Source organism: Sciurus vulgaris, assembly GCF_902686455.1.
Source record: "Sciurus vulgaris genome assembly, chromosome: 12".
Classification (NCBI taxonomy): Eukaryota; Metazoa; Chordata; class Mammalia; order Rodentia; family Sciuridae; genus Sciurus; species Sciurus vulgaris.
The window spans coordinates 62,543,021-62,567,538 of NC_136473.1; the positions used below are offsets into that span (position 1 = coordinate 62,543,021).

Genomic DNA, 24,518 nt, shown 5'->3' on the forward strand with positions numbered 1-24,518 from the left:
AATCCCCCAGTACTGAAAACAAAACAAAACAAAACAACAACAACAACAAAAAAACGCACTCAGTATTGTTAATCATCAGGAAATAAACTCACAAAGATACACCACTAGAATAGCCAAAATTTAAAACAAATAATACCAAGTATTAGTGAAGATGGAGTCAAGTGGAAGTCTCCTAAATTGCTGGTGGAAGCATAAAATGGTGCAGTCATTTCTGAGTATGGCTTGGCAGTTTCATATAAGATAAAACATACATTAAACACAGACTTGAGAATTTCATTCCTAGGTATGAGTCCACTTATAATGGCTTATATATGAAATAGTATCATAGGAAAAATGAATCTACAATTAAAAAAAAAAAACTATCAGTGGTTGCCTGGAACAGGTGGTGAGGGAACCTACTGGGATAGTTCCCAAAGGAATCTTTTTGAGTGAAAAAAAAGTTCTACATCTTGACTATAGTAGATTTTACATGGGTATCTACATTTGTTAAAACTCACTGAGCTATATTCCTAAAATGGGTATATTATATGCAATTCGTATCCAGTTAAATTTGACTTAAAATACCTACCTTCTATTACAACATTTACACCTCAACAAGAACCTGGTTTGAATAAGAATAATTTTAAAAAGGAGAGAAGCAGATCTAGACCTGCCAAATATTGGCTTATCACGAATTACTGTTAGGTTGGGTGATGGGCCCATGGGTTCATTATACTGTTCTCTGTGCTTTTCTTTAAAGCTTTTCTAATTAAATTTATTCTTTAACTAGTACATAGAAACATAATATACTAGTACATGGAAACCTAATTACTGGAATAGGTAACATGATATTTTGATTCATGTCCACCCTGTGTAATGTTAAATTAGTTAAATGTATCTATCTCCTCAAACCTCATTTCTCTATGGTAAAACTTTCAAAATCCTTTCTCCTAGCATTCTGAAATGCACAGTATGTTATGGTTATCTATATTCCCCTACTATTCTCTCTGCTCTTGTTTGTTTGAAAGTTTCCAAGATAAAAATACTAAAAATAATTTTTAAATTAGGATATAATTTCAAATATTTAAATGATTTCTATGCAGAAAAGAATTCAATTTTATAGAAGAATTCATGTGAGGAAAATTTGGAGTCAATACAAGGATGAACTAGACAACAGAAGAACATACAGTTGTAAGGGAAGTGGTTCACACTAAGAATTATTTTTAAAAAATATTTTTTCATTATTTGATGGATCTTTATTTATTCATTTATTCATTTATTTATATGCAGTGCTGAGAATCAAACCCAGTCCCTCACACAGGTGAGGCAAATGCTCTACCACTGAGCTACAACTTCAGCCCCTTTTTTTAAAAAATATTTTTAGCTGTAGATGGACACAATATCTTTATTTTTATCTTTATTTTTTTTAATGTGGTGCTGAGAATCAAACCCAGTGCCTCACACAAGCCTCATAACTACTTGTCAGGGCCACAGTAAAGAAAATTACTGCAATGAGTGAGAAACTGGACTAAAGAGCCTTCTAAAGTTTATTCTAACACTAAGATTCTACTAAGTATCCATTGATTGACAAATCTGATTGTTCTAATCTCCCAATCACATCAGAGCCCCTTACTCATTCACCAGTCCTATCAGATAGCATGCTACCTCTTTGAAACTTCACACCACTTGTTCATACATCTTCCATTTCCCAATTTTTGAATATATTTAAGTCCTTTTCTTAAGGCTTTCAAAAATCACAATCATGCCTTATACCTGTTAAACTCTTTAGTCCTAGCACAATGTTCTGCACATATTGTGCCATCAAAATGCCTTTTTGAAGGCTCCTTTCAAATCAGTCTCTTCTAACATCATGCCTCTTCTTGCCACCCATGGCTATATCTCCACCTGTCACCCTAAAATCACTGACCATATCCTGTACCACGTCCGCATCCCCCAACCTAGGCCTAGAGGAGGGCTCTGTGCCTACCTAGAAATATGAATAAAGAACTCTTCCCAAATGATGAGGCTATTAACTTTCCAGAGGATGTTAATTCATTCTGATAATCAAGTTATGACTTTGGAGACTGCTTTAGTAACTAGAAATTTCATTATTCTAACTGTAAGGCTTATATATACCCTTACCTAGATGGTTGCCACCACCAACAACAAACATGGAGAAAACTGAAAAATGATTTGGTTTCCTCCCCACACACCCCCCACCCTCAAATCTTTCGCATCCTGGTGGTCTTTCTTCTGGACTCCCCAGGTATTCAGTGTCTTTATACCACCTCTGACTGCCCACATGAGAACTGGGGGGTAGGGGTGAAGCCCTACAAAATGCCACACACCTCACCAGACACTTTACCTTGTCAAATCATTAAATTCTTACAATTGCAGTATTATCTACATTTTTCAGATGAAGAATCTGAGATTCCAAGTTTAGTAATTTGCCCAAAATTCTAAATGATGACCTTGAGATTTGAAACCAGAACATCCTGGCTCAAAATCCATGCATTTTGTAGGGAAAACAACAGCACCATCTTTCTTACACAAGCTTTGAAATGAAGAACCTATATGAAATGACTTTAGTTAAGGAGGATACTCTCACAATGGCCCTAAGAGCATCTTGGCCTCTGACCTCTAAAAGCTTTCTCATTCCTACAATTAAACCCTAAGAAGTCCAGTATCAACAAATACCACGGAGGGGGAGCTAAGTCCTAAAATGCTTAGATAAGCTTCTGGACAGATTAAATGTCTCATTTGGATCAGAATTTTCTTTAGAAATCAGTCTGAACAGTCTGCCTTAAGTGACTCTTTCTAAGAAACACATCTGACCAATCCCTTTTGTTCTTAAAACATTCCAAGGATCCCCACTATTAATGGTCTAATACTACTTGGCTCATGACTTCCTTTATGATTTGCTGGCTTCTTTCCAACAGACCATCCATCCCCGTTCAACTCCACATGTTATAACGCCAGCTATTCACACTCCTCTGGCCTCCTCCAAATACCCTTTTCTTCATGTTTCCATTTCTCTGAACACATTTCTTCTGACTGCCATCTGCCCCCATAGCCCTCCGCCTGAGCCTTTCTAATCAACAAACCACATGTCAAACTCCTATTTGTCCTTTGCATGTGTTTCAAACACATTTGAACTAACTTCTGACCTTATTGATTATCCTCCAACCATAATAAACCCATTTATGGACTATAATGCTCTAGCATTGGATAAATACCTCTCTTTCTGCCCCTATCATACTGTGTTTCAAGCTAATGTCATTATTTCCCTGACAGATTGAAAGGTTCTGAGGGGAAGAACCAACTTTTACAGGTGTACACATGTCCAACAGACAGCAAATCTTCCTCCTGTGCTAAACTAAGAAGCCATTAAAGTCACACACCTAGGGCTCATTTCAAGAGCTATACTTAAAGGGTCAGGAGTCATTTTCATAAAGACATTTTAAGTTCTTCATTTCACGATCACAAGCCACTTAAAAACTGTAATAATAATCAACATTCTAACTGAAGAAACTGTGTTAAACTTACCATCTTAGTTAAATAAAGCATGGATGAATATATCAAAAGAATCATGTTTTCCAAAGGGGTGGCACTTGTTGGCTCTTCCACCTTTGTCTCTAGTTGCTTTTCTGTATCAGCAGCATCAACAGGAGTATCTTCTGTTATAAGTAGCCCTAAAATTGAAAGGGGAAATGGCTATTTTATTTTATGCTTTAGAATAAGAATGGTCTCTCTTCAGTTTCAATATTCATTGAGTGTTCACAAAATATATTAGTCACTGTGCCTGAAATATGTGGCTCTCCTAAAGACAATTAACACAGAGAAGAAAACTTCAAAATCGTAATTAGAGCTTTCAGACCCTTCAATTATAAAATGAAAAATCTACAGTCCACTCTTCACTACTTCTCCAGTATACAACTGCTACCCAAACAATATTTACTCATGGGAAAAAAAAAACAAAAAACCAGAAATATAGACATGGTCACATTCAACAAATATGGATTTAGTGCTGGTGAAACTCTGTTAGAAACTTTAGGAAAGTTGAAAAAGAGGGAGTCTTGGTTTGCAGATTTGCAGGTGGAATGAGCCATGGCTTAGCAAGCACCTGGCACCTGGTAGGTACTCAGCAATTATTTACTGAATGGACAGATGACAGCTACATAAAAAGAATATGGTAATGCCAATAGAGACTAAAGGGAATTGTTTTCAGACCTGGCATTGAGGTTCTGTGAAAGAGGTAGAATTCCAGTTATACCTGAGAGGATTTCCACATGAGGAGCTGGCAGGGGTGGAATTTCAGCATGAGTTACATGAGCCTGGGGGAACATTTGATTAAACAGCTAGGAGTCCAACATGCAATTATTGAGAAGTTGGACCAGCTGCCTCTAAGGTCTTTCTCAACCCTGAGATTCCATTCACTATTTTTTTTTTTAAAGTTTTGCCTAATTTTTTTTCAATATTCTTTTAGTTGTTGATGGGTCTTTATTTTATTTATTTATATGCAGTGCTGAGAATCAAATCCAGTGTCCCACACATGCTAGGCAAGCACTTGACCACCGAGCTACAACTCCAACTCCTCCATTCACTATTGATCTGTGAATTTGACTGCTGGTGAAGTCTTTCCCACTGGGTCAGAATCTTAGCACGTTATATGCTATTTGGGAAGATTTATCTGTAAAGGTCATTGACATAATTTTGTGGTGGAACCTAAAGACCAGGGAAAAGAATTCATTCTTAATTCTGTAAGCCAAGTTTTCCCTAATCTTGAAAGTTTTTGAGCATGAGAGTAACAAATCTTAATGGTGCATAATTCATTTTCAGTATGCAGAACTTTTCCGAGTTAAAAACAGCTCAGATGTCAGTAGTATTCATATATGGATGCAATGTCTTCTGGAAAATGGGAGACTTGACATGTTATTCCTTCTCAGAATCCCCCCTGCTATGAGTTCTCCTATACTGAGTGTGTGCAAGGACAGAGGAGTGGGATCAGGGCTGCCAAGCCCTGCACTTGTGCAGGATAACGCTATAACCTATGCTTATGGACTAGAACCTTTAAAAACACCAAATACAGTAATGATGGATGGATAAAAAAACATAATTAGTTGATCTTCTAATTTACAGGTAAAATGAGAGTGAGCTACACAAAAATAGAATGTTGTTGATGCCATTATTGGGGACTTAAAAATTTTTTTTTTCATCTCCCACTGGATATTGTGCACTATGATGAAGTACTGGTCACAAGTGTCAGTCTAAAATGGACTGCAGTTCTGTACTGTTTCCTGGTAAGTATAAAGTATAAAGACACCTGGAACATTTCCTGCATGTGAAAAAGTTTAATTACCATGTCCAGGTAGAAGTCAAAAAAAGAATTGAACTACATTGCATTCCATTTAGAAGAGAGAAAAAGGGAGAAAACAGAATTTGTGAGACTAAGAGCAGTGATTCTCAAGCTAACTTATACCAGGGCAGACTTTCCTGGAAGGCCTGCTAAACACAGATTGTGGATCCCACCCCCAGAGTTTCTGGTGCTGCTGGTCTGGTTGAAAACTACTGTTTTAGAGCATAAGGCCTTTGAAGAATAATATTTTAGTTTTAAATGGTTTACACAAGCTAGTCACAGCTAAATATTGGCTCTGAGGTGAGTGACAGTCTCTGGCCTCCTATTTTGATCTCTATTCATCTCCACTCTTGCTTTTCTTTCAATTACTTAAGGAATTTTTTTTAAACTCACATGTATCTATGTCACTTTCTCCTCTATTTCCTACCTTTGACAACAAATATACTTGAAGGCCTTCTTTATGATAATGTCTCTACTTTGTAGACAAAAATTGGCAAGCTTTTACCTGAATCTATGTCTTTCTCAGTATTTGGGTTCTGTGACACTTCTGAGACATCCATGTCCACAGTCATAGGTTGACTGAAGAGGCTGGACTCTTCAGGAAGCTGCATATTAAGATGTTCTGTGTTCTCTTGGGGGAAATCATCTTCATGGGGTGGCTGCATCTCTACAGGGGAGAAGAATGCACTGAGTTAACTGACACTATCTACCTGGTTAAGCCCCCCGACCAGCACTCCCTCAACACACAGCTCCACACACCTCTCAACACTGCCCTCCATGACCTGGCATGTGCCCATGAGCACAAATGGGAAAGGATATAGGAGGGTTAATTGCTTTCATCCCACTTAAAGGAGGACTGATTTGCATAGTCAAATTCACAAAGAAGCCTTTAATCCAAAGTATTTCATATACAATAATACATTTATGATAGAGACCTCAATAACTTAACTTCATGCACCAAGAATAAATGGTGCAGAAGAGAAATCTGTTCCATAGCAGAAATGTGACATGTCTATTCTACTCAGAAATAACATGAACTCTTTCATCAACAAGTTTGCTAGTCTCACAGAGCCAGTGTAGAGAAGGAAATTCCACAAGGCTAGCTTGCTGATATGCCTTTCAAATATTTGCAAAGTACCTCTAGCAGCCAAAGAGTGAACTTATTCCTTCCTGAGCTTAGTACATAACCAATGAGATCAAGAACAAAGATCATCTCTTTACAGAATCATATTCTACCATGAACATTTACTTGTTCTTTGCATTTTTATCCTAAATGTATTTGTTTTGATTAAATGTAAAACTATTTTCTTTCCCCAATTCTCAGGTAAAATTAACATTCTGGGGAGGTGAATTTCCCAGTGGCTTTATGTCCTTTTGGAACTCTTATAATATACTCAGTTGAAATACCTCATTTTGAAAAGCAATGGATACAGATAATCAAATATGAAACCAGGAAACAAAAAGCTTATGTCAGGATATTGGCTCATTTTCAGTTCAACAAATATTGACTGAAAGGCTTCTATGTGTCAAGAGCTACATTACAAGGCTCCTCATCCTTGAATAATCTGAATGTAAGAACCTTAGGACCCAGTGGTGTAAAACCAGAGTAAGTGATCTCTACCAAGAGACAAAAAAGAGCACAAAAGAGAAAAGTTGAGAATACAAAGGAATTCAGGCAAGCTATCCATTAAAAGTTATGCAAGTTACTCCTTGGTCACAGTACAGATATTTCATGATTATGAAATTATATTTAATAAAGCCCTTTTATAATTTTAACATGAAATCTGTACTGTTAACAGGCCAACTTTGTGCACTATTTCCTCATTTATCTTTCTCTTCAGCTTTTTATAAAAAGTTTCCTTTTGAACATGCTAACCAGTCTCAACTGTCCTAAGGGAAAAAGAATAAATAATGTCCCTTCATGATCTAGCCTAAAAGAAAGAACGGGACATATGGGCTCCTGAGTCAGTCTTCTCTCTCCTTTAGGCACATGGAAACTGAACAGAACTTGACAATACTACATGAAGCACCGGGTGGAGCAATTCCCCTCTCCAGCCCAACTCTATAAGGCCACAGGCAGGTACTTTACCTTCAGCTGGTCCAGCCCAGCCTTCCTCTACAGGTGGGGCTGTTATCAATGGGGCAGTCTCCTCCACTGTGGAGTGCTTGTACCTCACAAAATAGATCAAATCTTGAATGTCATCCAGTACCTCAGCCTCTTCAAATATGTTATTTTCCTTTATTCCCAGGTCTCTATTTTCATTCACACGATTATCAAGCATTTGCTCTGCTACACTCAAAATGTGTGCTTCAGAGGCACGGAAGACCTTATCTAGGACTTTTTCCACGTTATAGGGCAGGCTCTCCCGCTGGGCTGACTTCAGCTTTAATGACATTTCTTGCAACATTGCTTCCAGTTCGTGGACATCAAAGTACTTCAGGAAGCGTTGGAAGGACTGCTGTTCTTTAAAGAAGCTGCTGATGATGGGCAAATCTTCCTCATGGTCACTAAGCTCTGGCTCTAGGGCTGTATGTGGACTCTGAGGGAACAGGCTGTCTTCAAGGTCTGCAGAAGCAGGTCCCTGGCTTTTTTCATCCATAAGTTGCTCTATGTCCTCATGGTCCTCTTTTGAGATTTCTTCTCCCCTAGCCTTCTTTGCAGACCCTGAGGTGTTCCGATGTTCCTCAGGGTTGCCTATTTTCAGATTATCAGAATCTTTATCCTGAAATACTCCACTTATCCCTGGAGTCTGAGTGTTTTTCTCATCAGGAAAGTCACTTCCTTCAAAGAGTTCCTGAGCTTCCTCACCTGCCAGGGGACTTTCCTCCTTTCTCACCTCCACAACACCTGGTTCCCTGCCCATTCTGTCTACCCCTTTGGTCATGGTTTCACTTTTTTTAAAAATCTCCAAAATCATATTCATTTCTTGTTTGTTTTCTTTGGTTTCTAGATCAGGATTGAAAGTCCCTAAAATTGCTTTTTCAAGAACTTGCTGGTTAACATCTGGCCTCTTATCCTGAATCCCAGGGTGTTTTTCTTTTGACTGTTTTGCACTTACAGCATTTTCATCCTCCAGTAGTTCTTCAGGGGAATAATCATCCTCCTCAACGGCTGGCCTTTCAGTATGGAGATCCATCCTATCAGTCTGCTCTGTTTTTTCTCCTTTCTGTATCCCCTGTGTTGCCTTATACTGAACCAATTCTGCAGCTAAAGAGTCCTCTTTGCCCTCTTCCTTGGACAGCCCTATCTTCTCATTTACTTTCCTACTGAGGGTAGCAACCACATCTCTTTCTTGTTGCCAGGAAAGATTTCTTCCCAGAATGGGAACCTCTTCGTCCAGTTCTCTTGACAAACCAATTCCATCTGGAGAGGAGAATCTAGGTTGATTTTGAGTTTTCCGACCTTGTCCCTCTTTAAGTTCCTCGGGTTTATGCTCCACTGAGTGCATGTGCAGTGTTGGTGTACTTACTGAGCCTTCTTCCTCCATGCCGTCTTTGGATGCATCATGCTGATTATCTCCCAGGAGTGCTGCAATACCCAAGGATTCTGGTTTACTCTTTTCTTCGGTCATCAGACTCCCTACAGCTTTATGTACAGATTCATTGTCTAAGCTATCTTCTAAAATCTTCTCTCCAGGTTTTTCTTCATGGAACGATTCTTTGGAGATATGAATAACTGCTTCTTTTAGGTCATTCTCTTTGTTTTCAAAGGCAGATTTTAATGTGTCTTTGCCCTTTTCAGCATCTGGCAATGAGCTGAGCTTATTGCTTTGGGGAGAACTAAATGCAATCATTCTTTCTTGCTTCTCATTCTCTAATTCTGACTCATCTTGCATCAGGCCCTTCTTGGATTCCTGAACAGTCCTCTCTTTTCCTTTAATATGAAGTTCTGTATCCACTTCTGGCTCTTTTTCATTATCTGTCTTAGAGGTTTCGACAAAAAGACCATATTCTGTACTTTCAGGGTGCATATAATCTGTTGTTCCTTGTGGTTTTCTCTGTTTGCTATCTGGGACTAAGACTTCGTCATCTTCTTTTTCTTCTTCTGGATTAGGATTCTCTATCATACCTTGTTTTTCTTCACCTCCTGTGACAATAGAGAAGAAAGTATCCCCCCAGGTTGTCAGTACATTTTTATCAACGTTTTTGATACCCGGGGGCAGAGTTACCTCAACCTTATCTTCTTCATTTGAATTCTGCTCTTTATCTGAGTATTTCTCCACTCCAGACTCCACTGGGGTTTTCATGTCTTCTTCACCTATAAAGGTTAGTAATGGGAGCTCATCAAAACTATCCTCATTCTCCTCTTCTTCTTTCTCCAATGCATAATACTCAGCATCTAACTCCTCATCAAAATCATCTTCTAATGAAGTAACCAGTCTGGTTGTCTCATCATCAGATACAAGTGCATCAGCAGTGGAGCCAAATTTGGTTTTCAAGTCTAATGTCATTTCTTTTTTCAAAAGTTTGTAAGCATCAATCTTCTCCTGTTCATTTGATACCTGAGAACTATTGCTGGTTTTGTTGTTTTCATTTTCTGGCACTTTCAATTTATCTTGTAGCATTTCTTCAAAAGGTTCAAATGCAGATTGTTCGCCCTGAACATTATCTGTTTGACTGTTTGCCTGGGGGTTGTTCTTCTGAGCCAAAAAATGTTCCTCAAGATCCTTAGTGTTTTCTGAGAATGCACTTTCACTTTGCTCTGAGTTGGCTACTACTGGTTCAGGTTCAGGTTCACTGTCCTCGGAGATTTCAGGAGGTTCTTCCACTTGCTGAGAAGCTTTTCTTACAGTTTCTTCAGAATCTTCAGTTGCAGAATCGTACAATTCCAAAAACCCTAAAAGTTCTTCTACATTATAATTATCAAAATCATCTCTTCCTCCATCAAAACAGACAAAATCTGTCTCCTGTAAGGGAAAAAAAAAAACAAAACCAAAAAACACTAGTGCATCACTAACAAAGTCTCACAAGAGCAAACTCTTATCCATGCTAATGACAGAGAGACTCCCAAATGCAAGATTGGCTCTAGAGGGTTTTTGGGGTCAACCATGGCAATGACCATTCTTGGGCAGTGTAACCCACTTTCCACCCCAGTAATATTCCTTGCTGCCCATCATTCATTCTTCCCAGGGGAGGAATAACTCATGCAACTGGCAAATTTACTCAGCACGACTGAGTTTTCTGTTTAGAGTTAGCCAGAGGGAAAACACATTTCGCTCCTTCATGCTTTTAGCTTTATAGGGACAATGCCCCTTGGGTGGGCCCCCCATTGGCTAGTTCTGTCTATGGCTCAGTAAGTCTGTCTTTTTCTAGACTACAATGTTAGAAAGTTCACTAATTCTGCTTTGTTTTTTTTACATGGGTCATATTCTCTAAAAAGCATAATGAGTAAAAATGGTGACAATTTGGTCTCCAATTGCCTGACTCTTGGGGCTCTCAATTTGCTTGGAGCATAAGCAGGGAAAGTGAGGTATTGCTTATAGGGTCCTCCAGCTCTTACTGTCGACACCTGATGTTTTAGGAATTCAACTCAACCATTTGCCCAGGAAAAGCTGGAAGATTTTGCAGCTTCTTCGCCATCGCACACTACACAAACTTATCTGCTCACCCAGTTAGAAACAGGCAGAATCACCTATTGTCAGTCTCAAAGTCTACATGGGCTTTGGTTCATATTTACCTTGGATTGAGAAAGATGAATCATTTTAAGACATATCTTATTGAGATATGAGAACATGGGAAGTAAACATTTAATGGGACAAAGAATGATATCGAGGGGGCTCTCCACATTATTATCGCATCTAGAACAACTTGAAAACAAAATTCAACAAGGTGTATACCTTACTCTTCATTAGGGTTTCACAGTCACTAAGATCTGCTCTCAGGACTGTCTATATATTATATCTATCTATTCTTTTTTTTTTTTTTTTTGTTTTTGCCATTAGTAAGCAAATAAACATAAAAGGAGCCATAAAATGAGTGGAAATTTTTTTAAAAAGTTCCATCTCCTAATTAAACCTTAACAATATTCTGAGGGTGGGGGGTGGGTCAGTTCAATGTAGTAGGGATGAATGATTTCCTCTTCTCATCACATGCATTTCTGAACCATGTTCTACAGAGTGAGGGATGCCTGTAGTGGGAAGTATAATGAGAAGGCAGAGTTGAAAACAAATGAGTGCTCTGTAATCAACGAACGGCTGTCTCAACTTAAATCCCAGGAAGTCTCTTTACCAACAGTGAAGTCCAACAGGCAACAGGACTGATTTTTATGGCTCCTGAGATATGAAGAAATTTTAGGAACAGCAATAGCAAACAGGATAACTTTATCCATTCAACCTGTCTCATCTAAGAACTGCCCTAGCCCAGCAGCTTGCATGTTCTACAGTCACTACAAAGAGCTGCCCAAAGATGTTTCAGTGATGGTGGGCATCAATTACTACACAATTTAAAACTCTAGAAAATAATCATCTGGGGCTGGGGCTGTAGCCCAGTAGTAGAGCGCTTGTCTAGCATGTGTGAGACACTGTGTTTGATCCTTAAAACCACATACAAATAAATAAATAAATTAAATAAAGGTGAATTTAAATTTAAATTTTCTTAAATTTTAAGAGAAGAAAAAAATCAGCTGGAGTAAGAATTCCAGAACATGAAATCCTTTCAGTCACAAAACCATTTTTGAGTTGCTGCACCATAGAGGAATGATGTTCAGAGCATGCAGTTGGTGCCTTAAAATATCTGAGACTGAACCTCACCTGAAATGCTCACATGCCCTTTCCAAATCTATAATCCCATAAGTGACTAGAGTCAATAAAAAAACCTTTGTAAGTATACATTTCTAGCCCAGTATACAAGTTAGTTAGAATTTGATGAATTTAACCTGACTTCTATAATCTTAAAATGTCTAATAATTATTCAATGAGTAGTTTTCAAATTAGGATACCTTCTTTTGTCTATAAAATGAAATTATTTACCTCTCAAATTTAATGGCTAAGTACAAAGATATTATTTATTTTTCACATGTAAAAGAGAAAAGCCCTATATATGAGTGAACAGCCTTTTGTAAGAATATCTGCTTCAATATATTAAACAACTACCAGATTATGATACAATCACCCTTAAATGCCTTTCAAACTTTTCTTGTTTTTACAGATAGTCTGATTTCAAATGAAAATCTGATATACAAATGTTAGATTGCCTCCCTGAATACTTTATAAGATTTTCAGAAGCAGTTAACTGAATGTAACTGATGAATTTATAAGTCAGTTTACAATTGAGAACAAAAAAGAAATCCATAACTTACATCTGTTGGAACTTGTAGCTCTTCTTTAGTATATTCATGGATTACCTTGATTAAATCTTTTGGAAAATATCCAAAAATACGCCCAACCTATAGTGCAAAAGAGACAAATATCAAACAAATTCTGTACAAGGAACATAAATGAGAGATTTCTTAGCAGTGGCAGGAAATACAAAGATAATGGGTAGGTAGATGGCATAACCAAGAAAGATAGAAAGTTGCTTTAATAATTACACTGAGATTATTATTCCAATAAAAATTAAGTACAGAACATTGTTAAACCAACGTTTCCCAAACCACTTAAGTTTTCTTTTTTATATTCAGTTTAATTATCAACACAGACCACATAAAGTTAAGACTTCACAAGTAAATAAAAGATCTGCATAGGAGATTATTGTATAATATATGATTAAAACTATGTAAATCAAAGCTGGTTATAAATGCAATTCCAGATAACCTCTAGTAAGAATTTACCTGCACATTTCATAGCATTGCTCATAAACCAATATTTATGTCTTTATTAACCAATACACAAGTCACAAAAATTAATAAGTAAAAAGATAACAAAATCTCTACAATGCATGACCACTACAGCAAATGGCAAATATGTATTGATAGTATATGCTATCCTAGCTTTTTCCAAAACTACTTTTACAAGTACCTGGGGAGAAAATAAAATTACAATGTAATACATACTCATCTATATATCAAGCTTCAGTTTTACCCAGAATAAATCCTCTGCAGAAAAGAACCCCATTCATTTTCAGCACCAACAGCTAAATTATATTAAGTGTATATAAAGTGTACAGAAGGTATATAAATTTCTCCTTGAGAAAGACACCCTTGTACTAACTACTGTCTAAAAGGGAACAGAAGAGTCTTGCCAATAATTAAAGGAGATTGATAGGCAAATCAAATGCACCAAAAGAAAAAAAAAGGATATCTCATTGCTAACTCTAAAATATCCCCATTCATGAATGTCTTGTTCTATCTGGAAACCATCTGAGAGCCAGTATAAGTGGTAGAATGCTGTCATGAAGATTAAATAAGACAGGGCAATTAAAAGTTTCATCACTGGCAGATAAAGTCTGAAACCAAACAAGATTGCAGAATGAAAACTAAAAGATAGAAAGGAGAATCATTTTGAGAACTAAAGAGTTTTTAATTTCCTAAGTATAACATTCATGAAATGAGAAGAGAGTCTGAGGGGAAATACACTTTTCCCTTCTGAGGAAAATTCTATTAAGGTTAAATCTGGAAAAGGAAAAGAAACCAGAGATGTGTGGAGAAAGGAAATACATTTATCTCTGCTTAATCTGTGTCAATTGAGACCATAGGTTATATAAAGCTCCATAATTATACACTGGGTGGTATCCCATGTCTTATGATCTGACAAAAAAAAAAAAAAGGTGCAGAATCATGGAGACTCATGACTGGAAATAATTTTTATGTCTAATTTTGCTTCCATACATCATCCCTGCCAAGGTGCTGCTGATTTGATTTGGGGGTGGGGAGCAAAAAAACTGCCACGAGAGAACAAATTCTGCATAAGCTACTATCAGAACAAATGTACTTAAGTGCCCCGGCCCAGAAGAAAATATTCAAAAGGAAGATGGATAAACTCTTTCCTAACAGAGTTTTTCACTTTATAGGGAGCTAACCTGACTGAAGGCCAAGCAGACAAATGAATGCCACAGGAGCAGTGCAAAGTGTCACCCAAACGTTCATCTCTCGGCAAAGATCCCTTCTGGCCAGGTGCTGAAAGTAGAGCTCCTCAGGAAGGTGGGATGAGTGCTGCCACCCAGAATGACAAGACCTCTAGGGGTGAATATAATAGGCCACAATGTGACAGGAGGAAAATGTAAATCAAGCCCGTTTATCCAAAAGCTCAAAGAGGAGGAGAAAGACAACTGCTACATGAAAAATGCAGCATAGGTACATGGAAACAGTCCCAAGAGTAAAGATTACCAAGACATCCTATTTGTAAAGAAACAATAAATTGTTCTTCGGAGTATTCAACTGGGACTCTGTTTCAATATAAGGGGTGGGGGGGGGCGTACCTGGTCGCTCAAGGTTTCAAGATCACTCCCTAGGAATCAGAAATGCCAACAAAATACATCTATTTTCCCCATAGGGATCACTCAAGTCTTATTTTCTGCTGTTTGGTGTTTTATTGAGGGTGAGAACTTTCACCATTGGATCTGGGCATGTCTCTAAACTGGAACAATCCTAAGGTCATCAAAGACCCTTGCTACTATTTCAGGTAAACCATTCACATTTCACACTTTTTTAAAACGGAAAGGGCATTTTAATCAATCAGGTCACTCCTAGTGAATCTCCCCATTTAAAATATCAAAGCATGATATAAACAATGCCATGTCTTTCATCAGAAGACCCATACAACTGGCTGGAAATAGAACCCCTGGGGGAACTTCAGGCATAGAATATAGGAAAAGCAATAAATGGATGACCCAGAAGTTGCAAAAGAGAAAAAAAAAAAAAAAAAAGCACACAATGAACATAACATTCTGTTTTTTTACAGAGTGGCAACACACAGATGATTAGGTAATTGTTCCCAGGGCTAACACTTGTTTACAGATATTAATAATAAAGAAAATATACATAAAAAAATCAACTTTATAACCTGCATGCCTGAGATACTATCTCATACTTAATTTATAAGATGAACTCTAATGACCACGGATCCTTCCTTTTTGAAGCAACGAAGTTAAGAATTGTCAAGTTTTCACCATTTCAGCCTTTATGATGTATAGAGCATCCTGGAATTTGATGTGAGGAGCAGCAGCCACAATTAGTTCAGTTCTGTTTCAGAAAGCTCTGCTGAATCTCTGCACTGTGCCAGGCCTGAGGCCTGCTAGGAGCCCAGGGCCTGGCAGAGAGGATAGGTTAACTCTACAAAGACCCCAAGAAAAGAGTCATTTAAATCTACAGTGCTGAAAAACTCAATCAAAAGTAAGAAAATAACATATGTCAAACTTTTACTCACACTTCCAGCCCAAAGTTCAGGTGATGCCTCTGCCAGTTTATAGTAGACATATACAGGGTCACCTTTTTTAAAATTCACAAAACGACAATCTGGGCCTGTGAAATCTTCAAGAGCCTCACCCCGGTACATTAACACTGTATATAAACATTGAAAAAAGAAAAAAATATATATATTAGGATTTGACTTTCACAGTCCATATTGACTCATCAGGAAATATAAGAATCTCACTGTGAACAAAAATCAAGTTTTTCCAGTACTCACTGGAATCACTTTCAAGTCACATGCTTAAAGTATCTAAAATCCTTAGAGTTTTTATTGCTATAAATTACAATATTCCCTCTATAATCCCAGCGGCTCGGGAGGCTGAGGCAGGAGGATCGAGAATTCAAAGCCAGTCTCAGCAAAAGCGAGGTGCTAAGCAACTCAGTGATACCCTGTCTCTAAATAAAATACAAACTAGGGCCGGGGATGTGGTTCAGTGGTTGAACACCCCTGAGTTCCATCCCAATACCAAAACAAAACAAAACAAAACAAAAAAATATATATATATAAAATATAAAACCTGCAATTAGACAAGGGAAAGGGAACCTTCTCTATTCTCTCTGTGCTGGGAAACAAAAAGCAATGTGCCTACCACCAACCATGGCTGGTTTCAGTGAAATTCTTGGTTCCTGCTCTAACCTTCCACGCCTCAATTTTTTTTTGTTTCATGATCATAAAAAGCTTCATTTTGCCAACGTGTAAACCCAAGTGCAGACACAAACAGGTAAGCATGGCTACGTATACAGGCAATAGGGAAGAGGGAAGAATACCCAGGAACCCCCAAGGGGTCAATTAACTTGAACTAACCACTAAAAGACATTACCTTTAAGTGGCTGCAAGTGCTACTCTGCAGCAGTAAACACTGTCAATTTCATTGGCAGCAGAGTTGTCTCTGTTCAAGATCTGGGTAAATTAACAGGAAATGATGTTTTCTCTGAGCAAATATTGTTGACTATATCCAACATGAAAATGATTTCAAAGCAAAGGGAAAATATCCTCTTTTGTTAATAAACAAAATCAAAAGTGGGCATCTTATCTGGCAAGGACCAAGTTTAATCATGAGAAAAGGCCAGATTTAACCATGAGAAAAGGTAATGCTTAAAATGCAGGACTAGAATCACACTCAATCCAGAAGCTGGTAGAAGCAGCATTTTTCTTTTTGTTGACCAAATACAAAATTTCTGATTTAAAATGAAATGAACAATAGATGAATTTAAAAAGCACAAAGAAGAAATGGAAATGACACTTTTTCTAAAAGCCAGTTAGCAATAAAATACACAGGAACATATGTTTTTAAAATGTATGTCTGAAGGACAAACATACAGATTTGGAGAGGGTAACTTGTTTTTCAACGCTAAAATAGGGCTTCCATAATTCAGCTTCCTAATTCAGATATAATTGAGTTAAGAGGCCAAGCTGAAGGTGAGAGACACTTTAAAGTCAGGAATTCTCATCAGAATTGGAAATGGCAATGTTTCTCTTGTTTCCCCTAAGGTCATGGAGGATTTACAGTAATACATTAGATGACAACATAATGCACACTACAGAGCACCTATGTGGAAGTCACACAAGGACACCTGACATACACACCTCACTAACTACTTCCTACAACACAACACAGACCCAGGTCCTTCTATTGCCTGTCCTGGGTCCTTTACTGCTGGTTGTGTTTGGTCACATCTGTTTCGACACAGGCCATTTCTCAAGTTATGGTACAACCCTAAACCCTTCCAACACCATGTCTTAGTACTGAGGAAGCATCAATGATGAGACTGTCCAGGTAACTTGTTTTGAGGAACCCACATAGTATAGCCCTTGACAGCAAAGAACAGCAAACATTTTGCCATGCTGGAAGGCAAAATGATTGATAATAGCCTGATTTGTTCACCCATAATTGAAAGGAAAAATCATGGCAGTTGCTCTGCTTTTCAGACTGTTTATTTACACCAACCCTAGGGTTACCTCTAGGAACTGCTTAACATAAATTGGAGATACCTTCTTTCTCTTTTTTTATTGGAGTGGAACAAACAATCCGAATTATAAAATCTTATTTTGGTAACATCAATTTGGACATAAACAGCTCAACTGTGGACTCCTTGGCCTTTTTAGAATGAATATTTTAAAATATGTATTGCTTAAAATTTATGGACAACGTTGTCAGCAAGTTACAAGGTTACAAGAAACCAAGCAAGGGGCCATAAGAACTATTCTGGGCCAGCAAACATATAGAGAGATTCCAACAACTCAAGCGACTGAGGCTGAAGCTGGATTGGCTTATAAAACTGTTGGAGTATTTATTATTGTCATTACTGCAACAACCCTCTTCATCCGATTCTGAGTGGCTATGTCCGTCCCACCGCCCACCTCCACTTCAGGACTGGGAAGCAATTCCGCTTCCTGCGCACAGAAGAGGCTGCAGTTTCCAGGTGGCCGATGCAGATCCTTGGCCTCTTTCAAAAGCGAGATTTTGGCCCGCTTGCTACCCTACCTCTAGTATATAGGAAGGCTTCCATGCACAGAAATGACAGGATTGAAGCAGAGTCGGGGCGGAGACCTCGGTATACATTGCGTGCCTGGACTCCGGGCTCGTCCCAAACCTAAACTATGGTCCCTGTTAAAAGGCAATACCAACCCAAACCCCAGTACAGCAAAAGGGCGAAGGGGCAGAGCCAATGCGCCTTTCCCAAGGAGCCCCACCGTCAACCTGCCGCTGGGATCCCTGGAGTGCATCTGCCCGGATACTGCACCGTCCGGGTGGCGGGGACAGAAAAGCTCTCGGCTACAAGCGTGGGGAGCCCAGGGCGCACAGTGCGCAACCCCATCACCCCCGAGATCCCGGGCGGATCCTGGCAGGGAAAAGCTGAGAGCTATCCCTAGTGAAATCGGGCTCACCAACCACCGCCTCAGTCAGTACAGAAAAAATAAAACGCTGGCAACAAGTGGGAGGTGCAGCCCCCCACGACCAGGGCCCGGGAGCCGGCAAAACCGGAGGGACAAACGCAGGGTCCCGGGGCTCTGTCACTCCCGCGCTCCACCCATTGGGCCTGCGACCCCTTAGCCCAGCCCGCGGGGCTGGTGGCTGGGGGCTGGGGGCTCGGAGCCTTGTGAAGCCTCGAGGAGCCAGCCACCGTAGAGATCCCAGGCCGCCGGCCCGGCCGCCCGCGCACTCACTGCTGCATTCGTCGTCTGCGCAGAGTTTGTGCTCCGAGAAGCGCCGGCCGGTGTTCGGGTCCGGTTGGCCCGGCACTCGCCAAGGCGGCGCGAGCACTAGCAGCCAGAAGAGCAGCCCCGGCGCCGCAGCCATGTTGTGGTCACCTCGGGGAGCCGGTGACGCGGTGGAGGAGGCCGGGGCGGGCGCTGGCGGGCGGTGCCGGGGGCGGAGCGCAGGGGGCGGGTGGGAAGCGAGGCGCGGAGGGGCGGCGCCCGGGAAGGTTTGAGCTGTTCCCTAACGACACGTCAGCAGGGGGTTCGGGGGGTATGCAGGGTCTACCGGAGCAGGCCCGGAGCTCCGTCCTTCCTCCCGAGGCCTTCTTCTCTGGTCGCTGCCTGGGCAACCTCGATTCTATCTTCCTCGCCCAATCGCCTGCCTTTGCTCCAGTCCCCTCACTGGCGACCCTCCGCGTGACTCCATTCCACCCATCCCTGCGCCCACCCATCTCTGCGCCACATCAACAGGTCTTTTCTGGCTTCCCGCGGCGTCTGGTTTCTGTTTCATCCTGAACCAGCCCACTCCACTTCATCACCACCCTGGGGTATTCCTGATCTAGTACCTCCTTTTCTGAACTACCAAATCCCACTCATAACTTGCCACGGTTAGTCTCTGGTTCCAAGCTCCCTTCTGTTCACATTCCCTGAGGTTCCTTGAGACCCCCCATCCCATGATCCTCTTCAACACCACTATTTTGAACTTTCATTTTGTGCTACCATTCATGCCCAACACTGGACGAAGCCTTAGCATGGTGTGGGAGAGGACAGAAAATCAAAAGACAAGATATCTGGGCCGGGTCTGAAAAAGTCCACAATTTAGTGGGAACAAATTGACCTAAAAACGATTAAGAATAAATGTCAGAGAAGAAAACTAGTCAATAGTAGCTAACGTTTATTGAATGCTTTATTTATGCCCAGTTATTATTCTAAGGGTTTTATACATATCAGTTCATTTAATCTTCATAACAATAGTACCTTACAGTAGTAGGCCCTGTTCCAATCCTTTTTTTAGAGTTGAGTTAACTGAGGCATTCTCGTATCCAGTGAGTAATGGAGCTAAGATTCAAACGCAGGGAGCACCCTCCCTTTTCATCATAACTCTATCAACTGATAAGCAATTGTCGTACTTCCCGAGGAGAGGAGCAAAATCTGATTTAAATCATAATACAGCTGAGTTGTTGATATGTGTTTTCAAGATGGTAAAAATCACAGGCTAGCCAACCCAAGGAAGAGAGGCTGCAATGCTCCCATCCTTGAGGAGCTGTTTGCATTTGTGACCAGGGGTTTCTCACTGCAGTCTCTGCTAAGGTTATTATTCATCAACCTCCAGCAACGAACCCATCAATTGGTTTCCCAAATTAATTGAATTATTTGAAACCTAGAGAAAAGAATGTGGTCCACTATGTTCATAATGTTAAATCAAGAAAAAGATGGAAAAGAGATGTGCACAAACATTTGTCAACAGGGGTCATGAGAGGTCCCCATTGGTCCAGTATACTTCTGGTGCTTTCTGGAGAACCAGTGGATCATAGAGAGACACTATCTATCTGAGTACTCGTTCATTTTTCATTTATTTTCTACCATGTATTCATATGTTATAGAATTTTAGGCGTATCTAGTTTTCAACAACGTGTTGAAAACTGAACTCATTTTTTTCTCTCAAAACCTTCTCTTTTCAGTCTCCCCTATCTCAGGTAGGAATAAGAATGACAATTTATTCCTATTAACCAGGTGCTCAAAGCCCAAAACTTACAAACCATCTTTGACCTCTTTTCTTTCACATTCCAAGTCCAATCCATGAAATAATCTTATGTTGTTATTTTTATAACTTTATTGAGATATAGTTGACCTACAATAAATTGCACATGTTTAACGTGTACAATTCAATAAGTTTTGACATAAATACACCCATGAGACCATCACCACAGTCAAGATAATTTATACATCCATCACCCCCAAAAGAGTCTACATGATTCTTTGTAATCCCTCCCCTCTCCTTTTCTAGTTGTCTCCAAACATCCTTCGGTCATTATAGATTTTTTTCCATTTTCTAGAATTTTACATGAATTATACAGTGTGTTTCTTTTTTTCCTGACTTCTTTCTCTCAGCATAAGAATTTGAAATGCATCCAGAATCTGACCACTTCTTTTCATCTGCTAAGCCAACATCATAACTCACCTGAATGATTCCCAGAGCCTTCTCCTGTTCTGCCTTCATTTTCTCAATATCTGCTGTCCTGATGGCAAGTAGAATATTTTTAAACATAAATTTGATTGTGTCTCTCTGCTCAAAACCTTCCTATAGTTCCTAGTTCCAAGTAAAAGGCCATGACTTTATTATGGACTGCTCTGCCTTGTTTAATCTGACTCCCCTCATTCTTTTACCCCCATTTCATAACATTCTTCCCTTGCTCTGTTAGATCCATTTAAATACACCAAGCACACTCCTGCTTCAGAGTATTTACAGTTGCAACTTTGACTCAACCTGAACTTCTCAAATAGTCTGCCTGGCTAACTATCCCCTTACTTTACCATGTCTCTGTGACAGTGGCATATCTTATGATGGAGGCCTTCCCTGGCCACCCTACATAAAATAGAGCCCCTTGCCATGACTATTAAGTCCATCACCCTGCTTTCTTTCTCTTTAGAGCTTTTGCCACTTGCCTTACATTTGTTTAACTACTTGACTGCCCCGATTCAACCTCAAACACAATCTCCACAAGGAGCAGTGAATTTGCTGTTTTGTTCACTACTGTTACATCAGTGCCTAGGAAAACATCTGGAATTTATGAGGGACTCAAATGATTTGTTGGATGAACCCGTGGTTCTTTTCATATTATAAATATACTGCACTATTAACCTAAACGGAGCCCCCAACTAAAATGTTACTGAGAGGAAATATGGCATAAAAACAGGGTATTTAATGTCCACCACTCAGTAGCATGCATCCTCAACTCCCAGAATGTACCATTGAATATATTTGTTGTTGAACAAGGACATATTTGTTGTAGAGAGAGTTAATGAGATCTCACTGTACTTTTTTTTTTTCTTACATGCTACTACTGGAATATTTGGGCAGATTTTAAGTTGTGTTAATTTTTTCTTATTTCCATGCAGAATAGAATTAATGATAATTCATCAGTGGGAAAAAATCAATATAGCAAAATGATCTAATTGAATATTATTTTACTGATATTTACTTTGACTCATAGTCAGATATACTTTCATAGGCATGGTCAGTGCTCCCAGTTGCTGAAGAACTAGCTGGTTAGTCTGTTACAGTTTTGAATGTTTTGATTTATCAGTATTATTTTTTAAACTTATTGCCTTAAAGAGATATTAATTAGATTGATGGATAATGAGAAGAAGATTTCTCAACTGGTCACAACCAGGAGGGTAGCAGTAGTACTTTCTATTGGCATATATACTATTAGTGGATGAATCAGCCAGCATTAGCTTTTACTCACAGCATTCAAATATGTGGCACTGATGTTGAACATAAACTCTAATTTCAAGTGCATTATTTGTTAACACCTCAAAGGGAATTCTTACTGGGTCTGGTTTGAGTAATTGTTAAAGGTAAATGTGTCCAGTTTGGGTGGAGGGGACATAGAAGTCTAAGATATGAAGGATCTCAGGGTAATTGCAATCTGAATGAGACAAGAAAAATATATCTGAAACAAATAATCAGAAGCATAATAACATGTATCATTGCAAACTTGCCAAGGCACTTGCCTAGGAGCATTCAGAAGGCCTAACACTGCAGTTATCAGGAAGAACTTCTACTGTGAGTGATGTGCCAGAGAATAGCATAAAACATTTATTGAGGACTGCATCTCTCCTAAAAGGATAACGGATTTACCCTTTCACATGAAACATTGGGAGGGGGGAGTGGACAAAATACAAATGAGAACAGTTTTCAGATATTGGACAATAAGCAGCATTAGACAGTGACCCCTAAGATAAAGTCAAACATGTGAAATGAGTGCTAGGATTATCCCAATTTACTCCCTAGAGAGAGTTTTTCAGGCTACAGTCAGGGAAGGGAAACTCAAATAGGAAATCTCTTGAGTCGAAGAGATGGATTTTAAAGTCTGGAAAGACCAAGGCAGCTAGAATTCACAGAGCAGCATAAAGAGAGAAGAGAGAACTGTAGAGAAAAAGAGTGTGCAGGAGCTATCCTCAGACATCTATGGAAGGTTCCCCTGAAGTCTGTGGCTAAGTAACAATAGACACAGGTATGTGACAAACTACCAGAAGCCTAAGGCCAGAGAAAGAACCATCAGAGAGGAACAGGATGGAGGGCGGTGGTGATTGTTGGCGTGGAGAACAATTTTTGTAATCACCAGCTGGAATGGAATAATCTGTAATAAACAGGACATCAAGTAACATATTCAGTAAAAGGGAAAAATTAGCCCAAGATTAAAGGTACCGCCTGCCTAACAGAATCTTGAAAAGATAAAAATGTTTCCAAGATTGTTTACTGCATTCCAGAACAAAGCCATAACACAGCTCAAGAATATTTAAAAGAATACAAAATATCCAAAATTGAACAAGGTAAATTCACAATATGTAGAATTCAACTAAAATGTATGAGGCCCACAAAGAGGTAGGAAAATAGAGCCCATAATGAAAAGAAAATCAATGAAAACTATCATGAATGACACTGTGAAAGAGTTATTATTACACAAGGACATTAATACAGTTGTATACCATATGTTCAAGATGCTATAGAAAAGCATAAACATGAAAAGGAGGAAAAAGAAGATATAAAAATGATCTAATTCGGACTGGGTTTGTGGCTCAGTGGTAAAGCCCTTGCCTAGTATGTGTGAGGCACTGGGTTAAATTCTCAGCACCACATAAAAATAAAGGAATAAAATAAAGGTCTATCAACATCTAAAAATATTTTTTAAAAATGATCTAATTCAAGCTCAAATAAAGAAAACAATGACTGAGGTGAAAATTACAGTGAATGAGATTAAAGGCAGATTGACATTGCAGAAGTCAATGTCAACGAATGGAAGATGTAGTGACAAAAACTCTCCAAAATGAAACACAGAGAAAGAGACTGAAATGAATAGAACATCAGTACTCACAGCTTCAACCAGTTCAGTAAATTTGCTATGGTAGTTCCTAAAAGAGGTGAGAAATACACATTCGAAGAAGTAAAAAATTAAGGTGTTCCAAAGTTGATGAGCACTCATAGATTCAAAAGCTCAATGAACAAGAAAAATGATGATGACACAAATGTACATCAAAATGGGCTAAGAAAAAAATCTGAAGAGCACCTAGAGAAAACAGATACCATTACGTACAAAGGAGTAAAAGTAAAATGATAGAGTTCATTCAAGAACCATGCAAGCCAGAAAACAGTAGATCAACATTTTTAAAGTCCTTAAAGAAAAAGCACTGACACCCGAGAATTGCATACCAATATATATGAGAATATATTTCAAAATTATGTAGTCTTTAAAGCAAAAGAATTGTTAAACCCGACCCCATATACAAATTAACTCAAAATGTTCCACAAAGGTAAATGTAAGAACTCAGAATGGACAACATATCTAAATATAAGAACCAAAACTAAATGGAAGAAAACATAGGTAAATCTTGGAGTAGGCAAAGATTTC

General features: G+C 39.0%; 1 protein-coding gene across 27 annotated transcripts in view; it reads right to left on the reverse strand.

Annotated features, from left to right (window-relative positions):
• MIA3 (MIA SH3 domain ER export factor 3) overlaps window positions 1–19,026 on the reverse strand; it is a 79,894-nt gene extending 60,868 nt beyond the window's left edge. For 13 of the 27 annotated variants that reach the window (XR_013758213.1, XR_013758214.1, XR_013758216.1 and 10 more), the window contains exons 1-6: window positions 18,850–19,024; window positions 15,637–15,770; window positions 12,633–12,719; window positions 7,425–10,242; window positions 5,841–6,002; window positions 3,526–3,671 (exon numbers count right to left, since the gene is read on the reverse strand). Coding sequence is in view for 21 of the 27 variants with exons in the window: in XM_079106766.1 (XP_078962892.1) it covers window positions 3,526–3,671; window positions 5,841–6,002; window positions 7,425–10,242; window positions 12,633–12,719; window positions 15,637–15,770; window positions 18,850–18,982 (3,480 nt within the window). In the remaining 6 variants the exon portion in view is untranslated. Of the gene's footprint in view, window positions 1–3,525; window positions 3,672–5,840; window positions 6,003–7,424; window positions 10,243–12,632; window positions 12,720–15,636; window positions 15,771–18,849 lie in introns of all 27 variants that reach the window. The other 14 variants (XR_013758215.1, XM_079106765.1, XM_079106781.1 and 11 more) reach the window with 3 other exon arrangements.
• Window positions 19,027–24,518: the final 5,492 nt, after the last annotated feature.